This window comes from Oncorhynchus keta, chromosome 24 (assembly GCF_023373465.1).
Source record: "Oncorhynchus keta strain PuntledgeMale-10-30-2019 chromosome 24, Oket_V2, whole genome shotgun sequence".
Classification (NCBI taxonomy): Eukaryota; Metazoa; Chordata; class Actinopteri; order Salmoniformes; family Salmonidae; genus Oncorhynchus; species Oncorhynchus keta.
Window position 1 is genome coordinate 692463 of NC_068444.1, and position 21957 is coordinate 714419.

General features: G+C 50.4%; 1 protein-coding gene across 3 annotated transcripts in view; it reads left to right on the forward strand.

Annotated features, from left to right (window-relative positions):
• LOC127911276 (guanine nucleotide-binding protein G(I)/G(S)/G(O) subunit gamma-4-like) overlaps window positions 1-21455 on the forward strand; it is a 34724-nt gene extending 13269 nt beyond the window's left edge. Inside the window, exons 1-3 of one of the 3 annotated variants that reach the window (XM_052477439.1) lie at window positions 6211-6338; window positions 12105-12423; window positions 20576-21455. In XM_052477439.1, coding sequence (XP_052333399.1) covers window positions 12307-12423; window positions 20576-20704 — 246 coding nt within the window. In that variant the 5' untranslated portion in view covers window positions 6211-6338; window positions 12105-12306 and the 3' untranslated portion in view covers window positions 20705-21455. Of the gene's footprint in view, window positions 1-6210; window positions 6339-11669; window positions 12424-20575 lie in introns of those variants that run through there. The other 2 variants (XM_052477440.1, XM_052477438.1) reach the window with 2 other exon arrangements.
• Window positions 21456-21957: the final 502 nt, after the last annotated feature.

Genomic DNA, 21957 nt, shown 5'->3' on the forward strand with positions numbered 1-21957 from the left:
AGCAGGCCAGAGGTGGATGAACGCAGTGCCCTTGTTTGGGTGTAGGGCCTGATCAGAGCCTGGAGGTACCGCTCCCCTCACAGCTCCGTAGGCAAGCACCATGGTCTTGTAGCGGATGCGAGCTTCAACTGGAAGCCAGTGGAGAGAGCGGAGGGCCCCTCAGGGCTGATGTAGAGATGGTTGTAATGCCCCTCAGGGCTGATGTAGAGATGGTTGTAATGCCCCTCAGGGCTGATGTAGAGATGGTTGTAATGCCCCTCAGGGCTGATGTAGAGATGGTTGTCATGCCCCTCAGGGCTGATGTAGAGATGGTTGTCATGCCCCTCAGGGCTGATGTAGAGATGGTTGGAATGCCCCTCAGGGCTGATGTAGAGATGGTTGGAATGCCCCTCAGGGCTGATGTAGAGATGGTTGTAATGCCCCTCAGGGCTGATGTAGAGATGGTTGTAATGCCCCTCAGGGCTGATGTAGAGATGGTTGTAATGCCCCTCAGGGCTGATGTAGAGATGGTTGTAATGCCCCTCAGGGCTGATGTACAGGTTGTAATGCCCCTCAGGGCTGATGTAGAGGAGGTTGTAATGCCCCTCAGGGCTGATGTAGAGGAGGTTGTAATGCCCCTCAGGGCTGATGTAGAGGAGGTTGTAATGCCCCTCAGGGCTGATGTAGAGGAGGTTGTAATGCCCCTCAGGGCTGATGTACAGGTTGGAATGCCCCTCAGGGCTGATGTACAGTTTGGAATGCCCCTCAGGGCTGATGTAGAGGAGGTTGTAATGCCCCTCAGGGCTGATGTAGAGATGGTTGGAATGCCCCTCAGGGCTGATGTAGAGGAGGTTGCAATGCCCCTCAGGGCTGATGTAGAGGAGGTTGTAATGCCCCTCAGGGCTGATGTAGAGATGGTTGTAATGCCCATCAGGGCTGATGTAGAGATGGTTGGAATGCCCCTCAGGGCTGATGTAGAGATGGTTGTCATTTACATTTACATTTAAGTCATTTAGCAGACGCTCTTATCCAGAGCGACTTACAAATTGGTGCATTCACCTTATGACATCCAGTAGAACAGTCACTTTACAATAGTGCATCTAAATCTTAAAGGGGGGTGAGAAGGATTACTTATCCTATCCTAGGTATTCCTTAAAGAGGTGGGGTTTCAGGTGTCTCCGGAAGGTGGTGATTGACTCCGCTGTCCTGGCGTCGTGAGGAGTTTGTTCCACCATTGGGGGGCCAGAGCAGCGAACAGTTTTGACTGGGCTGAGCGGGAACTGTACTTCCTCAGTGGTAGGGAGGCGAGCAGGCCAGAGGTGGATGAACGCAGTGCCCTTGTTTGGGTGTAGGGCCTGATCAGAGCCTGGAGGTACTGAGGTGCCGCTCCCCTCACAGCTCCGTAGGCAAGCACCATGGTCTTGTAGCGGATGCGAGCTTCAACTGGAAGCCAGTGGAGAGAGCGGAGGGCCCCTCAGGGCTGATGTAGAGATGGTTGTAATGCCCCTCAGGGCTGATGTAGAGATGGTTGTAATGCCCCTCAGGGCTGATGTAGAGATGGTTGTAATGCCCCTCAGGGCTGATGTAGAGGTGGTTGGAATGCCCCTCAGGGCTGATGTAGAGATGGTTGTAATGCCCTCAGGGCTGATGTAGAGGTGGTTGGAATGCCCCTCAGGGCTGATGTAGAGATGGTTGTAATGCCCCTCAGGGCTGATGTAGAGATGGTTGTAATGCCCCTCAGGGCTGATGTAGAGATGGTTGTAATGCCCCTCAGGGCTGATGTAGAGATGGTTGTCATGCCCCTCAGGGCTGATGTAGAGATGGTTGTCATGCCCCTCAGGGCTGATGTAGAGATGGTTGGAATGCCCCTCAGGGCTGATGTAGAGATGGTTGGAATGCCCCTCAGGGCTGATGTAGAGATGGTTGTAATGCCCCTCAGGGCTGATGTAGAGATGGTTGTAATGCCCCTCAGGGCTGATGTAGAGATGGTTGTAATGCCCCTCAGGGCTGATGTACAGGTTGTAATGCCCCTCAGGGCTGATGTAGAGGAGGTTGTAATGCCCCTCAGGGCTGATGTAGAGGAGGTTGTAATGCCCCTCAGGGCTGATGTAGAGGAGGTTGTAATGCCCCTCAGGGCTGATGTAGAGATGGTTGTCATGCCCCTCAGGGCTGATGTAGAGATGGTTGTAATGCCCCTCAGGGCTGATGTAGAGATGGTTGTAATGCCCCTCAGGGCTGATGTAGAGATGGTTGTAATGCCCCTCAGGGCTGATGTAGAGATGGTTGTCATGCCCCTCAGGGCTGATGTAGAGATGGTTGTCATGCCCCTCAGGGATGATGTAGAGATGGTTGGAATGCCCCTCAGGGCTGATGTAGAGATGGTTGTAATGCCCCTCAGGGCTGATGTAGAGATGGTTGTTATGCCCCTCAGGGCTGATGTAGAGATGGTTGTAATGCCCCTCAGGGCTGATGTACAGGTGGTTGTAATGCCCCTCAGGGCTGATGTACAGGTTGTAATGCCCCTCAGGGCTGATGTAGAGGAGGTTGTAATGCCCTCAGGGCTGATGTAGAGGAGGTTGTAATGCCCCTCAGGGCTGATGTAGAGGAGGTTGTAATGCCCCTCAGGGCTGATGTAGAGATGGTTGTCATGCCCCTCAGGGCTGATGTAGTGATGGTTGTCATGCCCCTCAGGGCTGATGTAGAGATGGTTGTAATGCCCCTCAGGGCTGATGTAGAGATGGTTGTAATGCCCCTCAGGGCTGATGTAGAGGTGGTTGGAATGCCCCTCAGGGCTGATGTAGAGATGGTTGTCATGCCCCTCGGGGCTGATGTACAGTTTGGAATGCCCCTCAGGGCTGATGTAGAGGAGGTTGTAATGCCCCTCAGGGCTGATGTAGAGATGGTTGTAATGCCCCTCAGGGCTGATGTAGAGATGGTTGTCATGCCCTCAGGGCTGATGTAGAGGAGGTTGGAATGCCCCTCAGGGCTGATGTAGAGGAGGTTGGAATGCCCCTCAGGGCTGATGTAGAGGAGGTTGTAATGCCCCTCAGGGCTGATGTAGAGATGGTTGTAATGCCCGTCAGGGCTGATGTACAGTTTGGAATGCCCCTCAGGGCTGATGTAGAGGAGGTTGTAATGCCCCTCAGGGCTGATGTAGAGATGGTTGTTATGCCCCTCAGGGCTGATGTAGAGATGGTTGTAATGCCCCTCAGGGCTGATGTACAGGTGGTTGTAATGCCCCTCAGGGCTGATGTACAGGTTGTAATGCTCCTCAGGGCTGATGTAGAGGAGGTTGTAATGCCCCTCAGGGCTGATGTAGAGGAGGTTGTAATGCCCCTCAGGGCTGATGTAGAGGAGGTTGTAATGCCCCTCAGGGCTGATGTAGAGATGGTTGTCATGCCCCTCAGGGCTGATGTAGAGATGGTTGTAATGCCCCTCAGGGCTGATGTAGAGATGGTTGTAATGCCCCTCAGGGCTGATGTAGAGGTGGTTGGAATGCCCCTCAGGGCTGATGTAGAGATGGTTGTCATGCCCCTCGGGGCTGATGTACAGTTTGGAATGCCCCTCAGGGCTGATGTAGAGGAGGTTGTAATGCCCCTCAGGGCTGATGTAGAGGAGGTTGTAATGCCCTCAGGGCTGATGTAGAGATGGTTGTCATGCCCCTCAGGGCTGATGTAGAGGAGGTTGGAATGCCCCTCCCAGGGCTGATGTAGAGGAGGTTGGAATGCCCCTCAGGGCTGATGTAGAGGAGGTTGGAATGCCCTCAGGGCTGATGTAGAGGAGGTTGTAATGCCCCTCAGGGCTGATGTAGAGATGGTTGTAATGCCCGTCAGGGCTGATGTACAGTTTGGAATGCCCCTCAGGGCTGATGTAGAGATGGTTGGAATGCCCTCAGGGCTGATGTAGAGATGGTTGTCATGCCCTCAGGGCTGATGTAGAGATGGTTGTAATGCCCCTCAGGGCTGATGTAGAGATGGTTGGAATGCCCCTCAGGGCTGATGTAGAGATGGTTGTCATGCCCCTCAGGGCTGATGTAGAGATGGTTGGAATGCCCCTCAGGGCTGATGTAGAGATGGTTGTAATGCCCCTCAGGGCTGATGTAGAGATGATTGGAATGCCCCTCAGGGCTGATGTAGAGATGGTTGTAATGCCCCTCAGGGCTGATGTAGAGATGGTTGTCATGCCCCTCAGGGCTGATGTAGAGATGGTTGTCATGCCCCTCAGGGCTGATGTAGAGGTGGTTGTAATGCCCCTCAGGGCTGATGTAGAGATGGTTGGAATACCCCTCAGGGCTGATGTAGAGATGGTTGTAATGCCCCTCAGGGCTGATGTAGAGATGGTTGTAATGCCCCTCAGGGCTGATGTAGAGATGGTTGTAATGCCCCTCAGGGCTGATGTACAGGTGGTTGTAATGCCCCTCAGGGCTGATGTACAGGTTGTAATGCCCCTCAGGGCTGATGTAGAGGAGGTTGTAATGCCCCTCAGGGCTGATGTAGAGGAGGTTGTAATGCCCCTCAGGGCTGATGTAGAGGAGGTTGTAATGCCCCTCAGGGCTGATGTAGAGATGGTTGTCATGCCCCTCAGGGCTGATGTAGAGATGGTTGTAATGCCCCTCAGGGCTGATGTAGAGATGGTTGTAATGCCCCTCAGGGCTGATGTAGAGATGGTTGTAATGCCCCTCAGGGCTGATGTAGAGATGGTTGTCATGCCCCTCAGGGCTGATGTAGAGATGGTTGTCATGCCCCTCAGGGATGATGTAGAGATGGTTGGAATGCCCCTCAGGGCTGATGTAGAGATGGTTGTAATGCCCCTCAGGGCTGATGTAGAGATGGTTGTTATGCCCTCAGGGCTGATGTAGAGATGGTTGTAATGCCCCTCAGGGCTGATGTACAGGTGGTTGTAATGCCCCTCAGGGCTGATGTACAGGTTGTAATGCCCCTCAGGGCTGATGTAGAGGAGGTTGTAATGCCCCTCAGGGCTGATGTAGAGGAGGTTGTAATGCCCCTCAGGGCTGATGTAGAGGAGGTTGTAATGCCCCTCAGGGCTGATGTAGAGATGGTTGTCATGCCCCTCAGGGCTGATGTAGTGATGGTTGTCATGCCCCTCAGGGCTGATGTAGAGATGGTTGTAATGCCCCTCAGGGCTGATGTAGAGATGGTTGTAATGCCCCTCAGGGCTGATGTAGAGGTGGTTGGAATGCCCCTCAGGGCTGATGTAGAGATGGTTGTAATGCCCCTCAGGGCTGATGTAGAGATGGTTGTTATGCCCCTCAGGGCTGATGTAGAGATGGTTGTAATGCCCTCAGGGCTGATGTACAGGTGGTTGTAATGCCCCTCAGGGCTGATGTACAGGTTGTAATGCCCCTCAGGGCTGATGTAGAGGAGGTTGTAATGCCCTCAGGGCTGATGTAGAGGAGGTTGTAATGCCCCTCAGGGCTGATGTAGAGGAGGTTGTAATGCCCCTCAGGGCTGATGTAGAGATGGTTGTCATGCCCCTCAGGGCTGATGTAGTGATGGTTGTCATGCCCCTCAGGGCTGATGTAGAGATGGTTGTAATGCCCCTCAGGGCTGATGTAGAGATGGTTGTAATGCCCCTCAGGGCTGATGTAGAGGTGGTTGGAATGCCCCTCAGGGCTGATGTAGAGATGGTTGTCATGCCCCTCGGGGCTGATGTACAGTTTGGAATGCCCCTCAGGGCTGATGTAGAGGAGGTTGTAATGCCCCTCAGGGCTGATGTAGAGATGGTTGTAATGCCCCTCAGGGCTGATGTAGAGATGGTTGTCATGCCCCTCAGGGCTGATGTAGAGGAGGTTGGAATGCCCCTCAGGGCTGATGTAGAGGAGGTTGGAATGCCCCTCAGGGCTGATGTAGAGGAGGTTGTAATGCCCCTCAGGGCTGATGTAGAGATGGTTGTAATGCCCGTCAGGGCTGATGTACAGTTTGGAATGCCCCTCAGGGCTGATGTAGAGGAGGTTGTAATGCCCCTCAGGGCTGATGTAGAGGAGGTTGTAATGCCCCTCAGGGCTGATGTAGAGATGGTTGTTATGCCCCTCAGGGCTGATGTAGAGATGGTTGTAATGCCCCTCAGGGCTGATGTACAGGTGGTTGTAATGCCCTCAGGGCTGATGTACAGGTTGTAATGCCCCTCAGGGCTGATGTAGAGGAGGTTGTAATGCCCCTCAGGGCTGATGTAGAGGAGGTTGTAATGCCCTCAGGGCTGATGTAGAGGAGGTTGTAATGCCCCTCAGGGCTGATGTAGAGATGGTTGTCATGCCCCTCAGGGCTGATGTAGAGATGGTTGTAATGCCCCTCAGGGCTGATGTAGAGATGGTTGTAATGCCCCTCAGGGCTGATGTAGAGGTGGTTGGAATGCCCCTCAGGGCTGATGTAGAGATGGTTGTCATGCCCCTCGGGGCTGATGTACAGTTTGGAATGCCCTCAGGGCTGATGTAGAGGAGGTTGTAATGCCCCTCAGGGCTGATGTAGAGATGGTTGTAATGCCCCTCAGGGCTGATGTAGAGATGGTTGTCATGCCCCTCAGGGCTGATGTAGAGGAGGTTGGAATGCCCCTCAGGGCTGATGTAGAGGAGGTTGGAATGCCCCTCAGGGCTGATGTAGAGGAGGTTGTAATGCCCCTCAGGGCTGATGAAGAGATGGTTGTAATGCCCGTCAGGGCTGATGTACAGTTTGGAATGCCCCTCAGGGCTGATGTAGAGATGGTTGGAATGCCCCTCAGGGCTGATGTAGAGATGGTTGTCATGCCCCTCAGGGCTGATGTAGAGATGGTTGTAATGCCCCTCAGGGCTGATGTAGAGATGGTTGGAATGCCCCTCAGGGCTGATGTAGAGATGGTTGTCATGCCCCTCAGGGCTGATGTAGAGATGGTTGGAATGCCCCTCAGGGCTGATGTAGAGATGGTTGTAATGCCCTCAGGGCTGATGTAGAGATGATTGGAATGCCCCTCAGGGCTGATGTAGAGATGGTTGTAATGCCCCTCAGGGCTGATGTAGAGATGGTTGTCATGCCCCTCAGGGCTGATGTAGAGATGGTTGTCATGCCCCTCAGGGCTGATGTAGAGGTGGTTGTAATGCCCTCAGGGCTGATGTAGAGATGGTTGGAATACCCTCAGGGCTGATGTAGAGATGGTTGTAATGCCCCTCAGGGCTGATGTAGAGATGGTTGTTATGCCCCTCAGGGCTGATGTAGAGATGGTTGTAATGCCCCTCAGGGCTGATGTACAGGTGGTTGTAATGCCCCTCAGGGCTGATGTACAGGTTGTAATGCCCCTCAGGGCTGATGTAGAGGAGGTTGTAATGCCCCTCAGGGCTGATGTAGAGGAGGTTGTAATGCCCCTCAGGGCTGATGTAGAGGAGGTTGTAATGCCCCTCAGGGCTGATGTAGAGATGGTTGTCATGCCCCTCAGGGCTGATGTAGAGATGGTTGTAATGCCCCTCAGGGCTGATGTAGAGATGGTTGTAATGCCCCTCAGGGCTGATGTAGAGATGGTTGTAATGCCCCTCAGGGCTGATGTACAGGTGGTTGTAATGCCCCTCAGGGCTGATGTACAGGTTGTAATGCCCTCAGGGCTGATGTAGAGGAGGTTGTAATGCCCCTCAGGGCTGATGTAGAGGAGGTTGTAATGCCCCTCAGGGCTGATGTAGAGATGGTTGTCATGCCCCTCAGGGCTGATGTAGTGATGGTTGTCATGCCCCTCAGGGCTGATGTAGAGATGGTTGTAATGCCCCTCAGGGCTGATGTAGAGATGGTTGTAATGCCCCTCAGGGCTGATGTAGAGGTGGTTGGAATGCCCTCAGGGCTGATGTAGAGATGGTTGTCATGCCCCTCGGGGCTGATGTACAGTTTGGAATGCCCCTCAGGGCTGATGTAGAGGAGGTTGTAATGCCCCTCAGGGCTGATGTAGAGATGGTTGTAATGCCCCTCAGGGCTGATGTAGAGATGGTTGTCATGCCCTCAGGGCTGATGTAGAGGAGGTTGGAATGCCCTCAGGGCTGATGTAGAGGAGGTTGGAATGCCCTCAGGGCTGATGTAGAGATGGTTGTTATGCCCCTCAGGGCTGATGTAGAGATGGTTGTAATGCCCCTCAGGGCTGATGTACAGGTGGTTGTAATGCCCCTCAGGGCTGATGTACAGGTTGTAATGCCCCTCAGGGCTGATGTAGAGGAGGTTGTAATGCCCCTCAGGGCTGATGTAGAGGAGGTTGTAATGCCCTCAGGGCTGATGTAGAGGAGGTTGTAATGCCCCTCAGGGCTGATGTAGAGATGGTTGTCATGCCCCTCAGGGCTGATGTAGAGATGGTTGTAATGCCCCTCAGGGCTGATGTAGAGATGGTTGTAATGCCCCTCAGGGCTGATGTAGAGGTGGTTGGAATGCCCCTCAGGGCTGATGTAGAGATGGTTGTCATGCCCCTCGGGGCTGATGTACAGTTTGGAATGCCCTCAGGGCTGATGTAGAGGAGGTTGTAATGCCCCTCAGGGCTGATGTAGAGATGGTTGTAATGCCCCTCAGGGCTGATGTAGAGATGGTTGTCATGCCCCTCAGGGCTGATGTAGAGGAGGTTGGAATGCCCTCAGGGCTGATGTAGAGGAGGTTGGAATGCCCCTCAGGGCTGATGTAGAGGAGGTTGTAATGCCCCTCAGGGCTGATGTAGAGATGGTTGTAATGCCCGTCAGGGCTGATGTACAGTTTGGAATGCCCCTCAGGGCTGATGTAGAGATGGTTGGAATGCCCTCAGGGCTGATGTAGAGATGGTTGTCATGCCCTCAGGGCTGATGTAGAGATGGTTGTAATGCCCTCAGGGCTGATGTAGAGATGGTTGGAATGCCCCTCAGGGCTGATGTAGAGATGGTTGTCATGCCCCTCAGGGCTGATGTAGAGATGGTTGGAATGCCCCTCAGGGCTGATGTAGAGATGGTTGTAATGCCCCTCAGGGCTGATGTAGAGATGATTGGAATGCCCTCAGGGCTGATGTAGAGATGGTTGTAATGCCCTCAGGGCTGATGTAGAGATGGTTGTCATGCCCCTCAGGGCTGATGTAGAGATGGTTGTCATGCCCTCAGGGCTGATGTAGAGGTGGTTGTAATGCCCCTCAGGGCTGATGTAGAGATGGTTGGAATACCCCTCAGGGCTGATGTAGAGATGGTTGTAATGCCCCTCAGGGCTGATGTAGAGGTGGTTGTAATGCCCCTCAGGGCTGATGTAGAGATGGTTAGAATGCCCTCAGGGCTGATGTAGAGATGGTTGTAATGCCCTCAGGGCTGATGTAGAGATGGTTGTCATGCCCCTCAGGGCTGATGTAGAGATGGTTGGAATGCCCCTCAGGGCTGATGTAGAGATGGTTGTCATGCCCCTCAGGGCTGATGTAGAGATGGTTGTCATGCCCTCAGGGCTGATGTAGAGGTGGTTGTCATGCCCCTCAGGGCTGATGTAGAGGTGGTTGTAATGCCCCTCAGGGCTGATGTAGAGGCGGTTGGAATGCCTCTCCGGGCTGATGTAGAGATGGTTGTAATGCCCTCAGGGCTGATGTAGAGATGGTTGTCATGCCCCTCAGGGCTGATGTAGTGATGGTTGTCATGCCCCTCAGGGCTGATGTAGAGATGGTTGTAATGCCCCTCAGGGCTGATGTAGAGATGGTTGTAATGCCCCTCAGGGCTGATGTAGAGATGGTTGTAATGCCCCTCCAGGGCTGATGTAGAGATGGTTGTCATGCCCCTCAGGGCTGATGTAGAGATGGTTGTCATGCCCTCAGGGATGATGTAGAGATGGTTGGAATGCCCCTCAGGGCTGATGTAGAGATGGTTGTAATGCCCCTCAGGGCTGATGTAGAGATGGTTGTTATGCCCCTCAGGGCTGATGTAGAGATGGTTGTAATGCCCTCAGGGCTGATGTACAGGTGGTTGTAATGCCCTCAGGGCTGATGTACAGGTTGTAATGCCCCTCAGGGCTGATGTAGAGGAGGTTGTAATGCCCCTCAGGGCTGATGTAGAGGAGGTTGTAATGCCCCTCAGGGCTGATGTAGAGGAGGTTGTAATGCCCCTCAGGGCTGATGTAGAGATGGTTGTCATGCCCCTCAGGGCTGATGTAGTGATGGTTGTCATGCCCTCAGGGCTGATGTAGAGATGGTTGTAATGCCCCTCAGGGCTGATGTAGAGATGGTTGTAATGCCCTCAGGGCTGATGTAGAGGTGGTTGGAATGCCCTCAGGGCTGATGTAGAGATGGTTGTCATGCCCCTCGGGGCTGATGTACAGTTTGGAATGCCCCTCAGGGCTGATGTAGAGGAGGTTGTAATGCCCCTCAGGGCTGATGTAGAGATGGTTGTAATGCCCCAGGGCTGATGTAGAGATGGTTGTCATGCCCTCAGGGCTGATGTAGAGGAGGTTGGAATGCCCCTCAGGGCTGATGTAGAGGAGGTTGGAATGCCCCTCAGGGCTGATGTAGAGGAGGTTGTAATGCCCCTCAGGGCTGATGTAGAGATGGTTGTAATGCCCGTCAGGGCTGATGTACAGTTTGGAATGCCCCTCAGGGCTGATGTAGAGGAGGTTGTAATGCCCCTCAGGGCTGATGTAGAGATGGTTGTTATGCCCCTCAGGGCTGATGTAGAGATGGTTGTAATGCCCTCAGGGCTGATGTACAGGTGGTTGTAATGCCCCTCAGGGCTGATGTACAGGTTGTAATGCCCTCAGGGCTGATGTAGAGGAGGTTGTAATGCCCCTCAGGGCTGATGTAGAGGAGGTTGTAATGCCCCTCAGGGCTGATGTAGAGGAGGTTGTAATGCCCCTCAGGGCTGATGTAGAGGAGGTTGTAATGCCCCTCAGGGCTGATGTAGAGATGGTTGTCATGCCCCTCAGGGCTGATGTAGTGATGGTTGTCATGCCCCTCAGGGCTGATGTAGAGATGGTTGTAATGCCCCCTCAGGGCTGATTTAGAGATGGTTGTAATGCCCCTCAGGGCTGATGTAGAGGTGGTTGGAATGCCCCTCAGGGCTGATGTAGAGATGGTTGTCATGCCCCTCGGGGCTGATGTACAGTTTGGAATGCCCCTCAGGGCTGATGTAGAGGAGGTTGTAATGCCCCTCAGGGCTGATGTAGAGATGGTTGTAATGCCCCTCAGGGCTGATGTAGAGATGGTTGTCATGCCCCTCAGGGCTGATGTAGAGGAGGTTGGAATGCCCCTCAGGGCTGATGTAGAGGAGGTTGGAATGCCCTCAGGGCTGATGTAGAGGAGGTTGTAATGCCCCTCAGGGCTGATGTAGAGATGGTTGTAATGCCCGTCAGGGCTGATGTACAGTTTGGAATGCCCCTCAGGGCTGATGTAGAGATGGTTGGAATGCCCCTCAGGGCTGATGTAGAGATGGTTGTCATGCCCCTCAGGGCTGATGTAGAGATGGTTGTAATGCCCCTCAGGGCTGATGTAGAGATGGTTGGAATGCCCCTCAGGGCTGATGTAGAGATGGTTGTCATGCCCTCAGGGCTGATGTAGAGATGGTTGTAATGCCCCTCAGGGCTGATGTAGAGATGATTGGAATGCCCCTCAGGGCTGATGTAGAGATGGTTGTAATGCCCCTCAGGGCTGATGTAGAGATGGTTGTCATGCCCCTCAGGGCTGATGTAGAGATGGTTGTCATGCCCCTCAGGGCTGATGTAGAGGTGGTTGTAATGCCCCTCAGGGCTGATGTAGAGATGGTTGGAATACCCCTCAGGGCTGATGTAGAGATGGTTGTAATGCCCCTCAGGGCTGATGTAGAGGTGGTTGTAATGCCCCTCAGGGCTGATGTAGAGATGGTTGGAATGCCCCTCAGGGCTGATGTAGAGATGGTTGTAATGCCCCTCAGGGCTGATGTAGAGATGGTTGTCATGCCCCTCAGGGCTGATGTAGAGATGGCTGGAATGCCCCTCAGGGCTGATGTAGAGATGGTTGTCATGCCCCTCAGGGCTGATGTAGAGATGGTTGTCATGCCCCTCAGGGCTGATGTAGAGGTGGTTGTCATGCCCCTCAGGGCTGATGTAGAGGTGGTTGTAATGCCCCTCAGGGCTGATGTAGAGGCGGTTGGAATGCCTCTCCGGGCTGATGTAGAGATGGTTGTAATGCCCCTCAGTGCTGATGTAGAGATGTTCGTCAGACCTCTTCGCTCCATGTCGTGTTTGTGCTTCTTCAACTGCAGATGAAAAGATATTCAACTCTTAAGACAATATAACCTTCTGGTTCTGGCTTCATCAGTCATATTTCTTTCTAGATTTCTTCTACTCAACCACTAGATCATCATCATGAAGGACGACGTCGCCAACAGCACTCACCCAGCCTCTTGACTCCATGTGTGTCTGTACTGTCATCGTCATGAAGGACAGTGTGGTCAACAACAACAGCATCTCCCACGCCAGGAAAGCTGTGGAACAACTCAAGATGGAGTCTTGTATGGACAGGATAAAGGTAAGGTACTGTAGGGGTGTGTGTGTGTGTGTCTGTGTCTGTGTCTGTGTGTGTGTGTGTGTGTGTGTGTGTGTGTGTGTGTGTGTGTGTGTGTGTGTGTGTGTGTGTGTGTCTGTGTGTGTGTCTGTGTGTGTGTCTGTGTGTGTGTCTGTGTGTGTGTCTGTGTCTGTGTCTGTGTCTGTGTCTGTGTGTGTGTGTGTGTCTGTGTGTGTGTCTGTGTGTGTGTCTGTGTGTGTCTGTGTCTGTGTGTGTGTGTGTGTCTGTGTCTGTGTGTGTGTGTGTGTGTGTGTGTGTGTGTGTGTGCGTGCGTCTGTGTTTGTGTGTGTGTGTCTGTGTGTGTGTTAGGTCAGAGTGATCCTCCAGGTTTGGTGAAGTTTATCCCAAATGGCACCCTATTCCCTATATAGTGGACTACATAATGACACCCTATTCCCTATATAGTGGACTACATAATGACACCCTATTCCCTTGATAGTGTACTACATAATGACACCCTATTCCCTATATAGTGGACTACATAATGACACCCTATTCCCTTGATAGTGTACTACATAATGACACCCTATTCCCTATATAGTGGACTACATAATGACACCCTATTCCCTTGATAGTGTACTACATAATGACACCCTATTCCCTATATAGTGGACTACATAATGACACCCTATTCCCTATATAGTGTACTACATAATTACACCCTATTCCCTTGATAGTGGACTACATAATGACACCCTATTCCCTATATAGTGTACAACATAATGACACCCTATTCCCTTGATAGTGTACTACATAATGACACCCTATTCCCTTGATAGTGTACTACATAATGACACCCTATTCCCTATATAGTGTACTACATAATGACACCCTATTCCCTATATAGTGGACTACATAATGACACCCTATTCCCTATATAGTGGACTACATAATGACACCCTATTCCCTATATAGTGTACTACATAATGACACCCTATTCCCTATATAGTGTACTACATAATGACACCCTATTCCCTATATAGTGGACTACATAATGACACCCTATTCCCTATATAGTGGACTACATAATGACACCCTATTCCCTATATAGTGTACTACATAATGACACCCTATTCCCTTGATAGTGTACTAAATAATGACACCCTATTCCCTATATAGTGGACTACATAATGACACCCTATTCCCTATATAGTGGACTACATAATGACACCCTATTCCCTTGATAGTGTACTACATAATGACACCCTATTCCCAATATAGTGTACTACATAATGACACCCTATTCCCTTGATAATGTACTACATAATGACACCCTATTCCCTATATAGTGGACTACATAATGACACCCTATTCCCTATATAGTGGACTACATAATGACACCCTATTCCCTTGATAGTGTACTAAATAATGACACCCTATTCCCTATATAGTGGACTACATAATGACACCCTATTCCCTTGAGTGGACTACATAATGACACCCTATTCCCTATATAGTGGACTACATAATGACACCCTATTCCCTATATAGTGGACTACATAATGACACCCTATTCCCTATATAGTGGACTACATAATGACACCCTATTCCCTTGATAGTGTACTACATAATGACACCCTATTCCCTTGATAGTGTACTACATAATGACACCCTATTCCCTATATAGTGTACTACATAATGACACCCTATTCCCTTGATAGTGTACTACATAATGACACCCTATTCCCTATATAGTGGACTACATAATGACACCCTATTCCCTTGATAGTGTACTACATAATGACACCCTATTCCCTATATAGTGGACTACATAATGACACCCTATTCCCTATATAGTGGACTACATAATGACACCCTATTCCCTTGATAGTGTACTACATAATTTTACATTTACATTTACGTCATTTAGCAGACGCTCTTATCCAGAGCGACTTACAAATTGGTGCATACACCTTATGACAACCAGTGGAACAGCCACTTGCATCTAAATCTTGTTGGGGGGGGTGAGAAGGATTACTTACCCTTACTTACCCTATCCTAGGTATTCCTTGAAGAGGTGGGGTTTCAGGTGTCTCCGGAAGGTGGTGATTGACTCCGCTGTCCTGGCGTCGTGAGGGAGTTTGTTCCACCATTGGGGGGCCAGAGCAGCGAACAGTTTTGACTGGGCTGAGCGGGAACTGTACTTCCTCAGTGGTAGGGAGGCGAGCAGGCCAGAGGTGGATGAACGCAGTGCCCTTGTTTGGGTGTAGGGCCTGATCAGAGCCTGGAGGTACTGAGGTGCCGTTCCCCTCACAGCTCCGTAGGCGAGCACCATGGTCTTGTAGCGGAATGACACCCATATGACACCCATAATGACACCCTATTCCCTTGATAGTGTCATTATGTAGCTCTCTCTTTATTTTTCTACTCATTCAAGGGTTTTTCTTTATTTGTACTATTATCTACATTGTGGAATAATAGTCAAAACTATGAAAAAACACATGGAATCATGTAGTAACCAAAAAAGTGTTAAACAAATCAAAATATACTTTATATTTGCGATCCTTCAAAGTAGCCACCCTTTGCCTTAATGACATCTTTGCACACTCTTGCCATTCTCTCAACCAGCTTCATGGGGCAGTCACCTGGAATGCATTTCAATTAACAGGTGTGCCTTGTTCAAAGTTAATTTGTTGAATATCATTCCTTCTTAATGCGTTTGACACAATCAGCTGTGTTGTGACAAGATAAGGGTGGTATACAGAAGATAGCCCTATTTGGTAAAAGACCAAGTCCATATTATGGCAAGAACAGGTCAAATAAGCAAAGAGAAACGACAGTCCATCATTACTTTAAGACATGAAGGTCAGTCAATCCGGAAAAGTTCAAGAACTTTGACATTTTCTTCAGTTGCAGTCACAAAGACCATCAAGAGCTATGATGAAACTGGCTGGTTGAGAGAATGCCAAGAGTGTGCAAAGCTGTCATCAAGGCAAAGGGTGGCAACTTTTAGGAATCGAAAATATACAGTTATAGTAGTCATTCAAGGGTTTCTTTATTTTTACTATTTTCTACATTGTAGAATAATAGTGAAGACATCAAAACGATGAAATAACATATGGAATCATTTAGTAACCAAAAAAATAAACATACATTTTATATTTGAGATTCTTCAAAGTAGCCACGCTTTGCCTTGATGACTCCCAATATTTCTCAGTGGAGAAATACCTCCCAGATGGTGGGATGGTGTGTCTGTAAAAGGAGAGAGAGAGAGAAGCAGTTGGGATCACAGATCTGTTTTATTCTTTTTTTATTTCACCTTTATTTAACCAGGTGTTGAGAACAAGTTCTCATTTACAACTGTGACCTGACCAAGATAAAGCAAAGCAGTGTGACAAAGACAGCAACACAGAGTTACACATAAACAAACATGTTGTTTGTCAATAATACATTTAGCATTAACACTGGAGTGATAGATGTGCAAATGATGATGTGCAAGTAGAGATACTGGGGTGAAAAGGAACAAGGAAATTAAGAAAATAACAGTATGGGGATGAGGTAGTTGAGTGGGCTATTTACAGATGGGCTGTGTACAGGTGCAGTGATCGGTAAGCTGCTCTGACAGCTGATGCTTCAACTTAGAGAGGGAGATATAAGACTCCAGCATCAGTAATTTTTGCAGTCATTGGCAGCAGAGAACTGGAAGCAAAGGCGACCAAAGGAGGTGTTGACTTTGGGAATGACCAGTGAAATATACCTGCTGGAACGTGTGCTACGGGTGGGTGCTGCTATGGTGACCAGTGAAATATACCTGCTGGAACGTGTGCTACGGGTGGGTGTTGCTATGGTGACCAGTGAAATATACCTGCTGGAACGTGTGCTACGGGTGGGTGCTGCTATGGTGACCAGTGAAATATACCTGCTGGAACGTGTGCTACGGGTGGGTGCTGCTATGGTGACCAGTGAAATATACCTGCTGGAACGTGTGCTACGGGTGGGTGTTGCTATGGTGACCAGTGAAATATACCTGCTGGAACGTGTGCTACGGGTGGGTGCTGCTATGGTGACCAGTGAGATATACCTGCTGGAACGTGTGCTACTGGTGGGTGTTGCTATGGTGACCAGTGAAATATACCTGCTGGAACGTGTGCTACGGGTGGGTGCTGCTATGGTGACCAGTGAAATATACCTGCTGGAACGTGTGCTACGGGTGGGTGCTGCTATGGTGACCAGTGAAATATACCTGCTGGAACGTGTGCTACGGGTGGGTGCTGCTATGGTGACCAGTGAAATATACCTGCTGGAGCTGCTGCTATGGTGACCAGTGAAATATACCTGCTGGAACGTGTGCTACGGGTGGGTGTTGCTATGGTGACCAGTGAGATATACCTGCTGGAACGTGTGCTATGGGTGGGTGCTGCTATGGTGACCAGTGAAATATACCTGCTGGAACGTGTGCTACGGGTGGGTGTTGCTATGGTGACCAGTGAGATATACCTGCTGGAACGTGTGCTACGGGTGGGTGCTGCTATGGTGACCAGTGAGATATACCTGCTGGAACGTGTGCTACGGGTGGGTGCTGCTATGGTGACCAGTGAGATATACCTGCTGGAACGTGTGCTACGGGTGGGTGCTGCTATGGTGACCAGTGAGATATACCTGCTGGAACGTGTGCTACGGGTGGGTGCTGCTATGGTGACCAGTGAGATATACCTGCTGGAACGTGTGCTACGGGTGGGTGCTGCTATGGTGACCAGTGAGATATACCTGCTGGAACGTGTGCTACGGGTGGGTGCTGCTATGGTGACCAGTGAAATATACCTGCTGGAACGTGTGCTACGGGTGGTGCTGCTATGGTGACCAGTGACCAGTGAGATATACCTGCTGGAACGTGTGCTACGGGTGGGTGCTGCTATGGTGACCAGTGAAATATACCTGCTGGAACGTGTGCTACGGGTGGGTGCTGCTATGGTGACCAGTGAAATATACCTGCTGGAACGTGTGCTACTGGTGGGTGCTGCTATGGTGACCAGTGAAATATACCTGCTGGAACGTGTGCTACGGGTGGGTGCTGCTATGGTGACCAGTGAAATATACCTGCTGGAACGTTGCTACGGGTGGGTGCTGCTATGGTGACCAGTGAGATATACCTGCTGGAACGTGTGCTACTGGTGGGTGCTGCTATGGTGACCAGTGAAATATACCTGCTGGAACGTGTGCTACTGGTGGGTGCTGCTATGGTGACCAGTGAGATATACCTGCTGGAACGTGTACGGGTGGGTGTTGCTATGGTGACCAGTGAGCTGAGATAAGGCGGGGCTTTACCTAGGAGACTGCCAGAGGTCTGGACAACAGGCCCTCTGATTTGACACACTGAAATCTGAGAAATAGTTGGTGAACCGGGCGAGGCAATTTTGAGAATCCAAGGCTATTGAGTCTGCCGATAAGAATGCGATGATTGACAGAGTCGAAAGCCTTGGCCAGGTCGATGAAGACGGCTGCACAGTACTGTCTTTTATTGATGGCGGTTACGATATCGTTTAGGACCTTGAGCGTGTCTCTGAGGTACACCCCATGACCAGCTCTTAAACCAGATTGCATAGTGGAGAAGATACAGTGGGATTCGGGGTGGGGGGGCTTGGGCAAGTTGCTGCAGGGGGTGCTGAGATGTTGGCCGGGGTAGGGGTAGCCAGGTGGAAAGCATGGCCAGCCGTAGAAAAATGCTTATTGATCGATTATTGTAGATTTATTGGTGGTGAAGGTGTTTCCTAGCCTCAGTACAGTGGGCAGCTGGGAGGAGGTGCTCTTATTCTCCATGGACTTTACAGTGTCCCAAAACATTTTGTAATTGGTGCTACAGAATGCAAATTTCTGTTTGAAAAAGCTAGCCTTAGCTTTCCTAACTGACTGAGTATATTGGGTCGTGACTTCCCTCCTCTACACAGCATATTCAGTCTCTGTGCATCTTATTGAGGGATCACTGGTCTCATTAATTGCCTCATCACACAGAAGAATGTTTTGATTTGATTTGATCTGTGCTAATGAGCAGAGCTCTCCTTCGCTCTTCTATCCTCCCCTCCATCAAAAGGTTCTACTGTAATTACAGATAGACAGTCTGGAACCCTCCTCTCCTCACAAGGCTCTACTGTAATTACAGATAGTCTGGAACCTTCCATCACGAAGCTCTCCTGTAATTACAGATAGTCTGGAACCTTCCATCACGAAGCTCTCCTGTAATTACAGATAGTCTGGAACCTTCCATCACGAAGCTCTCCTGTAATTACAGATAGTCTGGAACCTTCCATCACGAAGCTGTCCTGTAATTACAGATAAACATGCAATAAAATGCTAATTAATTACATGAAAATCATACAATGTGATTTTCTGGATGTTTGTTTTAGATTCCGTCTCTCACAGTTGAAGTGGACCTGTCATAAAAATTACAGAACTCTACATGCTTTGTAAGATGGAAAACGTGCAAAAATCGGCAATGTATCAAATACTTGTTCTCCCCACTGTATATAAGGTCTCACAGTTGACAGTGCATGTCAGAGCAAAAACCAAGCCATGAACTACAAAAAAATTGTCCATAGAGCTCCGAGACAGGATTGTACCAAGGCACAGATCTGGGAAAGGTTGCCAAAAAAATTCTGCAGCATTGAAGGTCCCCACGAACAGTGGCCTCCATCATTCTTTAATGGAAGAAGTTTGGAACCACCAAGACTCTTCCTAGAGCTGGCTGCCCGGCCAAACTGAGCAATCAGAGGTGAAGGGCCTCAGGGGTGAAGAGAGGTGACAAAGAACCTGATGGTCACTCAGACAAAGCTCCAGAGTTCCTCTATGGAGATGGGAGAACCTTCCAGAAGGACAACCATCTCTACAGAACTCCACCAATCAGGACTTAGTAGAGTGGCCAGACGGAAGCCACTCCTCAGTAAAAGTCACATGACAGTCCGCTTGGAGTTTTCCAAAAGGCAGCTAAAGACTCTCAGACCATCAGAAACAAGATTCTCTGGTCTGATGAATCCAAGATTGAACTATTTGGCCTGATTGCCAAGCGTTACGTCTGGAGGAAATCTGGCACCATCCCTACGGTGAAGCATGGTTATGGCAGCATCATGCTGTGGGGGTGATTTTCAGTGGCAGGGACTGGGAGAGTAGTCAGGATTGAGGCAGAGTACAGAGAGATCCTTGATGAAAACCTGCTCCATAGTGCTCAGGACCTCAGACTGGGGCGAAGGTTCACCTTCCAACAGGACAATAACCCTAAGCATACAGCCAAGACAACGCAGGAGTGGCTTCGGGACAACTCTATGAATGTCTTTGAGTGGTCCAGCCAGAGCCCGGACTTGAACCCGATCGAACATCTCTGGAGAGACCTGAAAATGGCTGTACAGCGACGCTCCCCATCCAACCTGACGGAACTTGAGGATCTGCAGAGAAGAATGGGAGAAACTCCTCAAATACAGGTGTGCCAGGCTTGTAGCGTCATACCCAAGAAGTACTGAGTAAATGGTCTGAATACTTATTGAAATGCGATATTACATTTGCAAAAATGTCAAATAAACCTGTTTTTTGTGTCATTATGGGGTGTTGTGTGTATATTGATGAGGACAAATTAAAGTTTAATACATTTTAGAATGCTGTAATGCAACAAAATGTTATCCAAGTCAAGGGGTCTGAATACTTTCTGAATGCACTGGAGACAGCATGGGACCCTTCTCCCCTCACCTCCTCCTCCTCCCCTCCCCTCTCTTCTCCTCCTCCCCTCTCTTCTCCTCCCCTCCTCCCCTCCTTCCCTCCCTCTTCTCCTCCCTCCCCTCCTTCCCTCCCCTCTCTTCTCCTTCCCTCTCTCTCTCCTCCCCTCCTTCCCCCCCTCTTCTCCTCCTCCCCTCTCTTCTCCTCCCCCCTCCTTCCCTCCCCTCCTTCCCTCCTCCTCCCCTCTCCTCCTCCCCCCTTCTCCCTCCTCCCCCTCCTCCTCCTCCCTCCCCTCCTCCTCTTCTCCTCCTCCTCCCCTCTCCTCTCCTCCCCTCCCCCCTCTTCTCCTCTCCCCCTCCCCTCCTCCTCCTCCTTCTCCTCCCCTCCTCCTCCTCTCCTTCTCCTCCCCTCCTTCTCCTCCCCTCTGCCTTATCTTACCTAATCATACCTGTCTTTCTCCCCTGTTCCTGTCTCCCAGGTCACCAAAGCAGCAGCGGATCTGATGGTGTATTGTGACGCCCACATACGTGACGACCCCCTCATCGTGCCCGTGCCCGCCTCGGAGAACCCCTTTAGGGAGAATAAGTTATTCTGCACCATCCTCTGATGCCCAGTAGGGGGCAGACCAGCATTAGGCCGGGCCCTGGTTCAGGTGTGGAATAACGCCTGGCGTCTCCTCTTCTGTCTTCACCGTACCTGAAGCTAACAAAACGCTGTGAAAGTAACCAGGAAGTGAATGCCCTTTCAGCCTTGTAGTTTTTCAACTTTTGTATTTTTTTTTTAATGGTCTTCAAGCGCAAAAAACGTACATACATTTTCTTCATTACAAAGAATCTTCATAAAAGGCATCTGGTAGAAGTAAATTCAATCTTGAAGCCCATTCAAAGCCCAGTATCCGGAAGTAAAGCGGCAGTAGTCCTCTTTAACAGCGAACTAACTTACCCACGTTACTACCGCTGTAACATCCACCTAGCTACTGTTGAGTTGGGTTGAGGTTGCCAGGTGGACACTGTGTTGTTGGGCAGCTCTGTCCCAGGTGGCTGCATTGGGGAGGGTTTACATACCTTTCCATCTGGCAACCCAGTGACCGCGTCTGCGTGTTAGTCTCCAGTGTCGTTTCATTGGTTGGTTTGTTACAGCTCCTTTGTTGTTAGAGAGAAGCCTTCATTAGTACTTTATGATAACATGATGAGATTATATTTTTATTAACATGTCTTTTGTTTTTGTTTACACTAGCTTATTTTATTTACAATCCTCAGGAAACAAACACAAACCGTGGGAATGTTTTTTTAAAATCTATTTCTAAAGCCCAGTATTTTATATAGGATCGAACCAACATACCATATAGCATGTTAGTCCCCACTATTCATTTCACATTCCCATCAGGAAGGAGGGAGGTGAGATGGGGGAGGAGGGGGGAGAGGGAAAGAAGATGGGGAGGGAGAGGAGATGGGGAGGGAGGGGAGAGGAGAGAGGGAAAAGTGAGGAGATGGGGAGGGAGAGGAGATGGGGAAGTAGAGGAGAGGGAAAGGGAAAGAAGATGGGGAGGGAGGGGGAGATGGATAGGAGATGGAGAGGGAGGGGGAGATGGATAGGAGATGGAGAGGGAGGGGAGATGGATAGGAGATGGAGAGGGAGGGGAGATGGAGAGGGAGGGGGAGAGGGATAGGAGATGGAGAGGGAGGGGAGATGGATAGGAGATGGAGAGGGAGGGGAGATGGAGAGGGAGGGGGAGATGGATAGGAGATGGAGAGGGAGGGGGAGATGGATAGGAGATGGAGAGGGAGGGGAGATGGATAGGAGATGGAGAGGGAGGGGGAGATGGATAGGAGATGGAGAGGGAGGGAGATGGATAGGAGA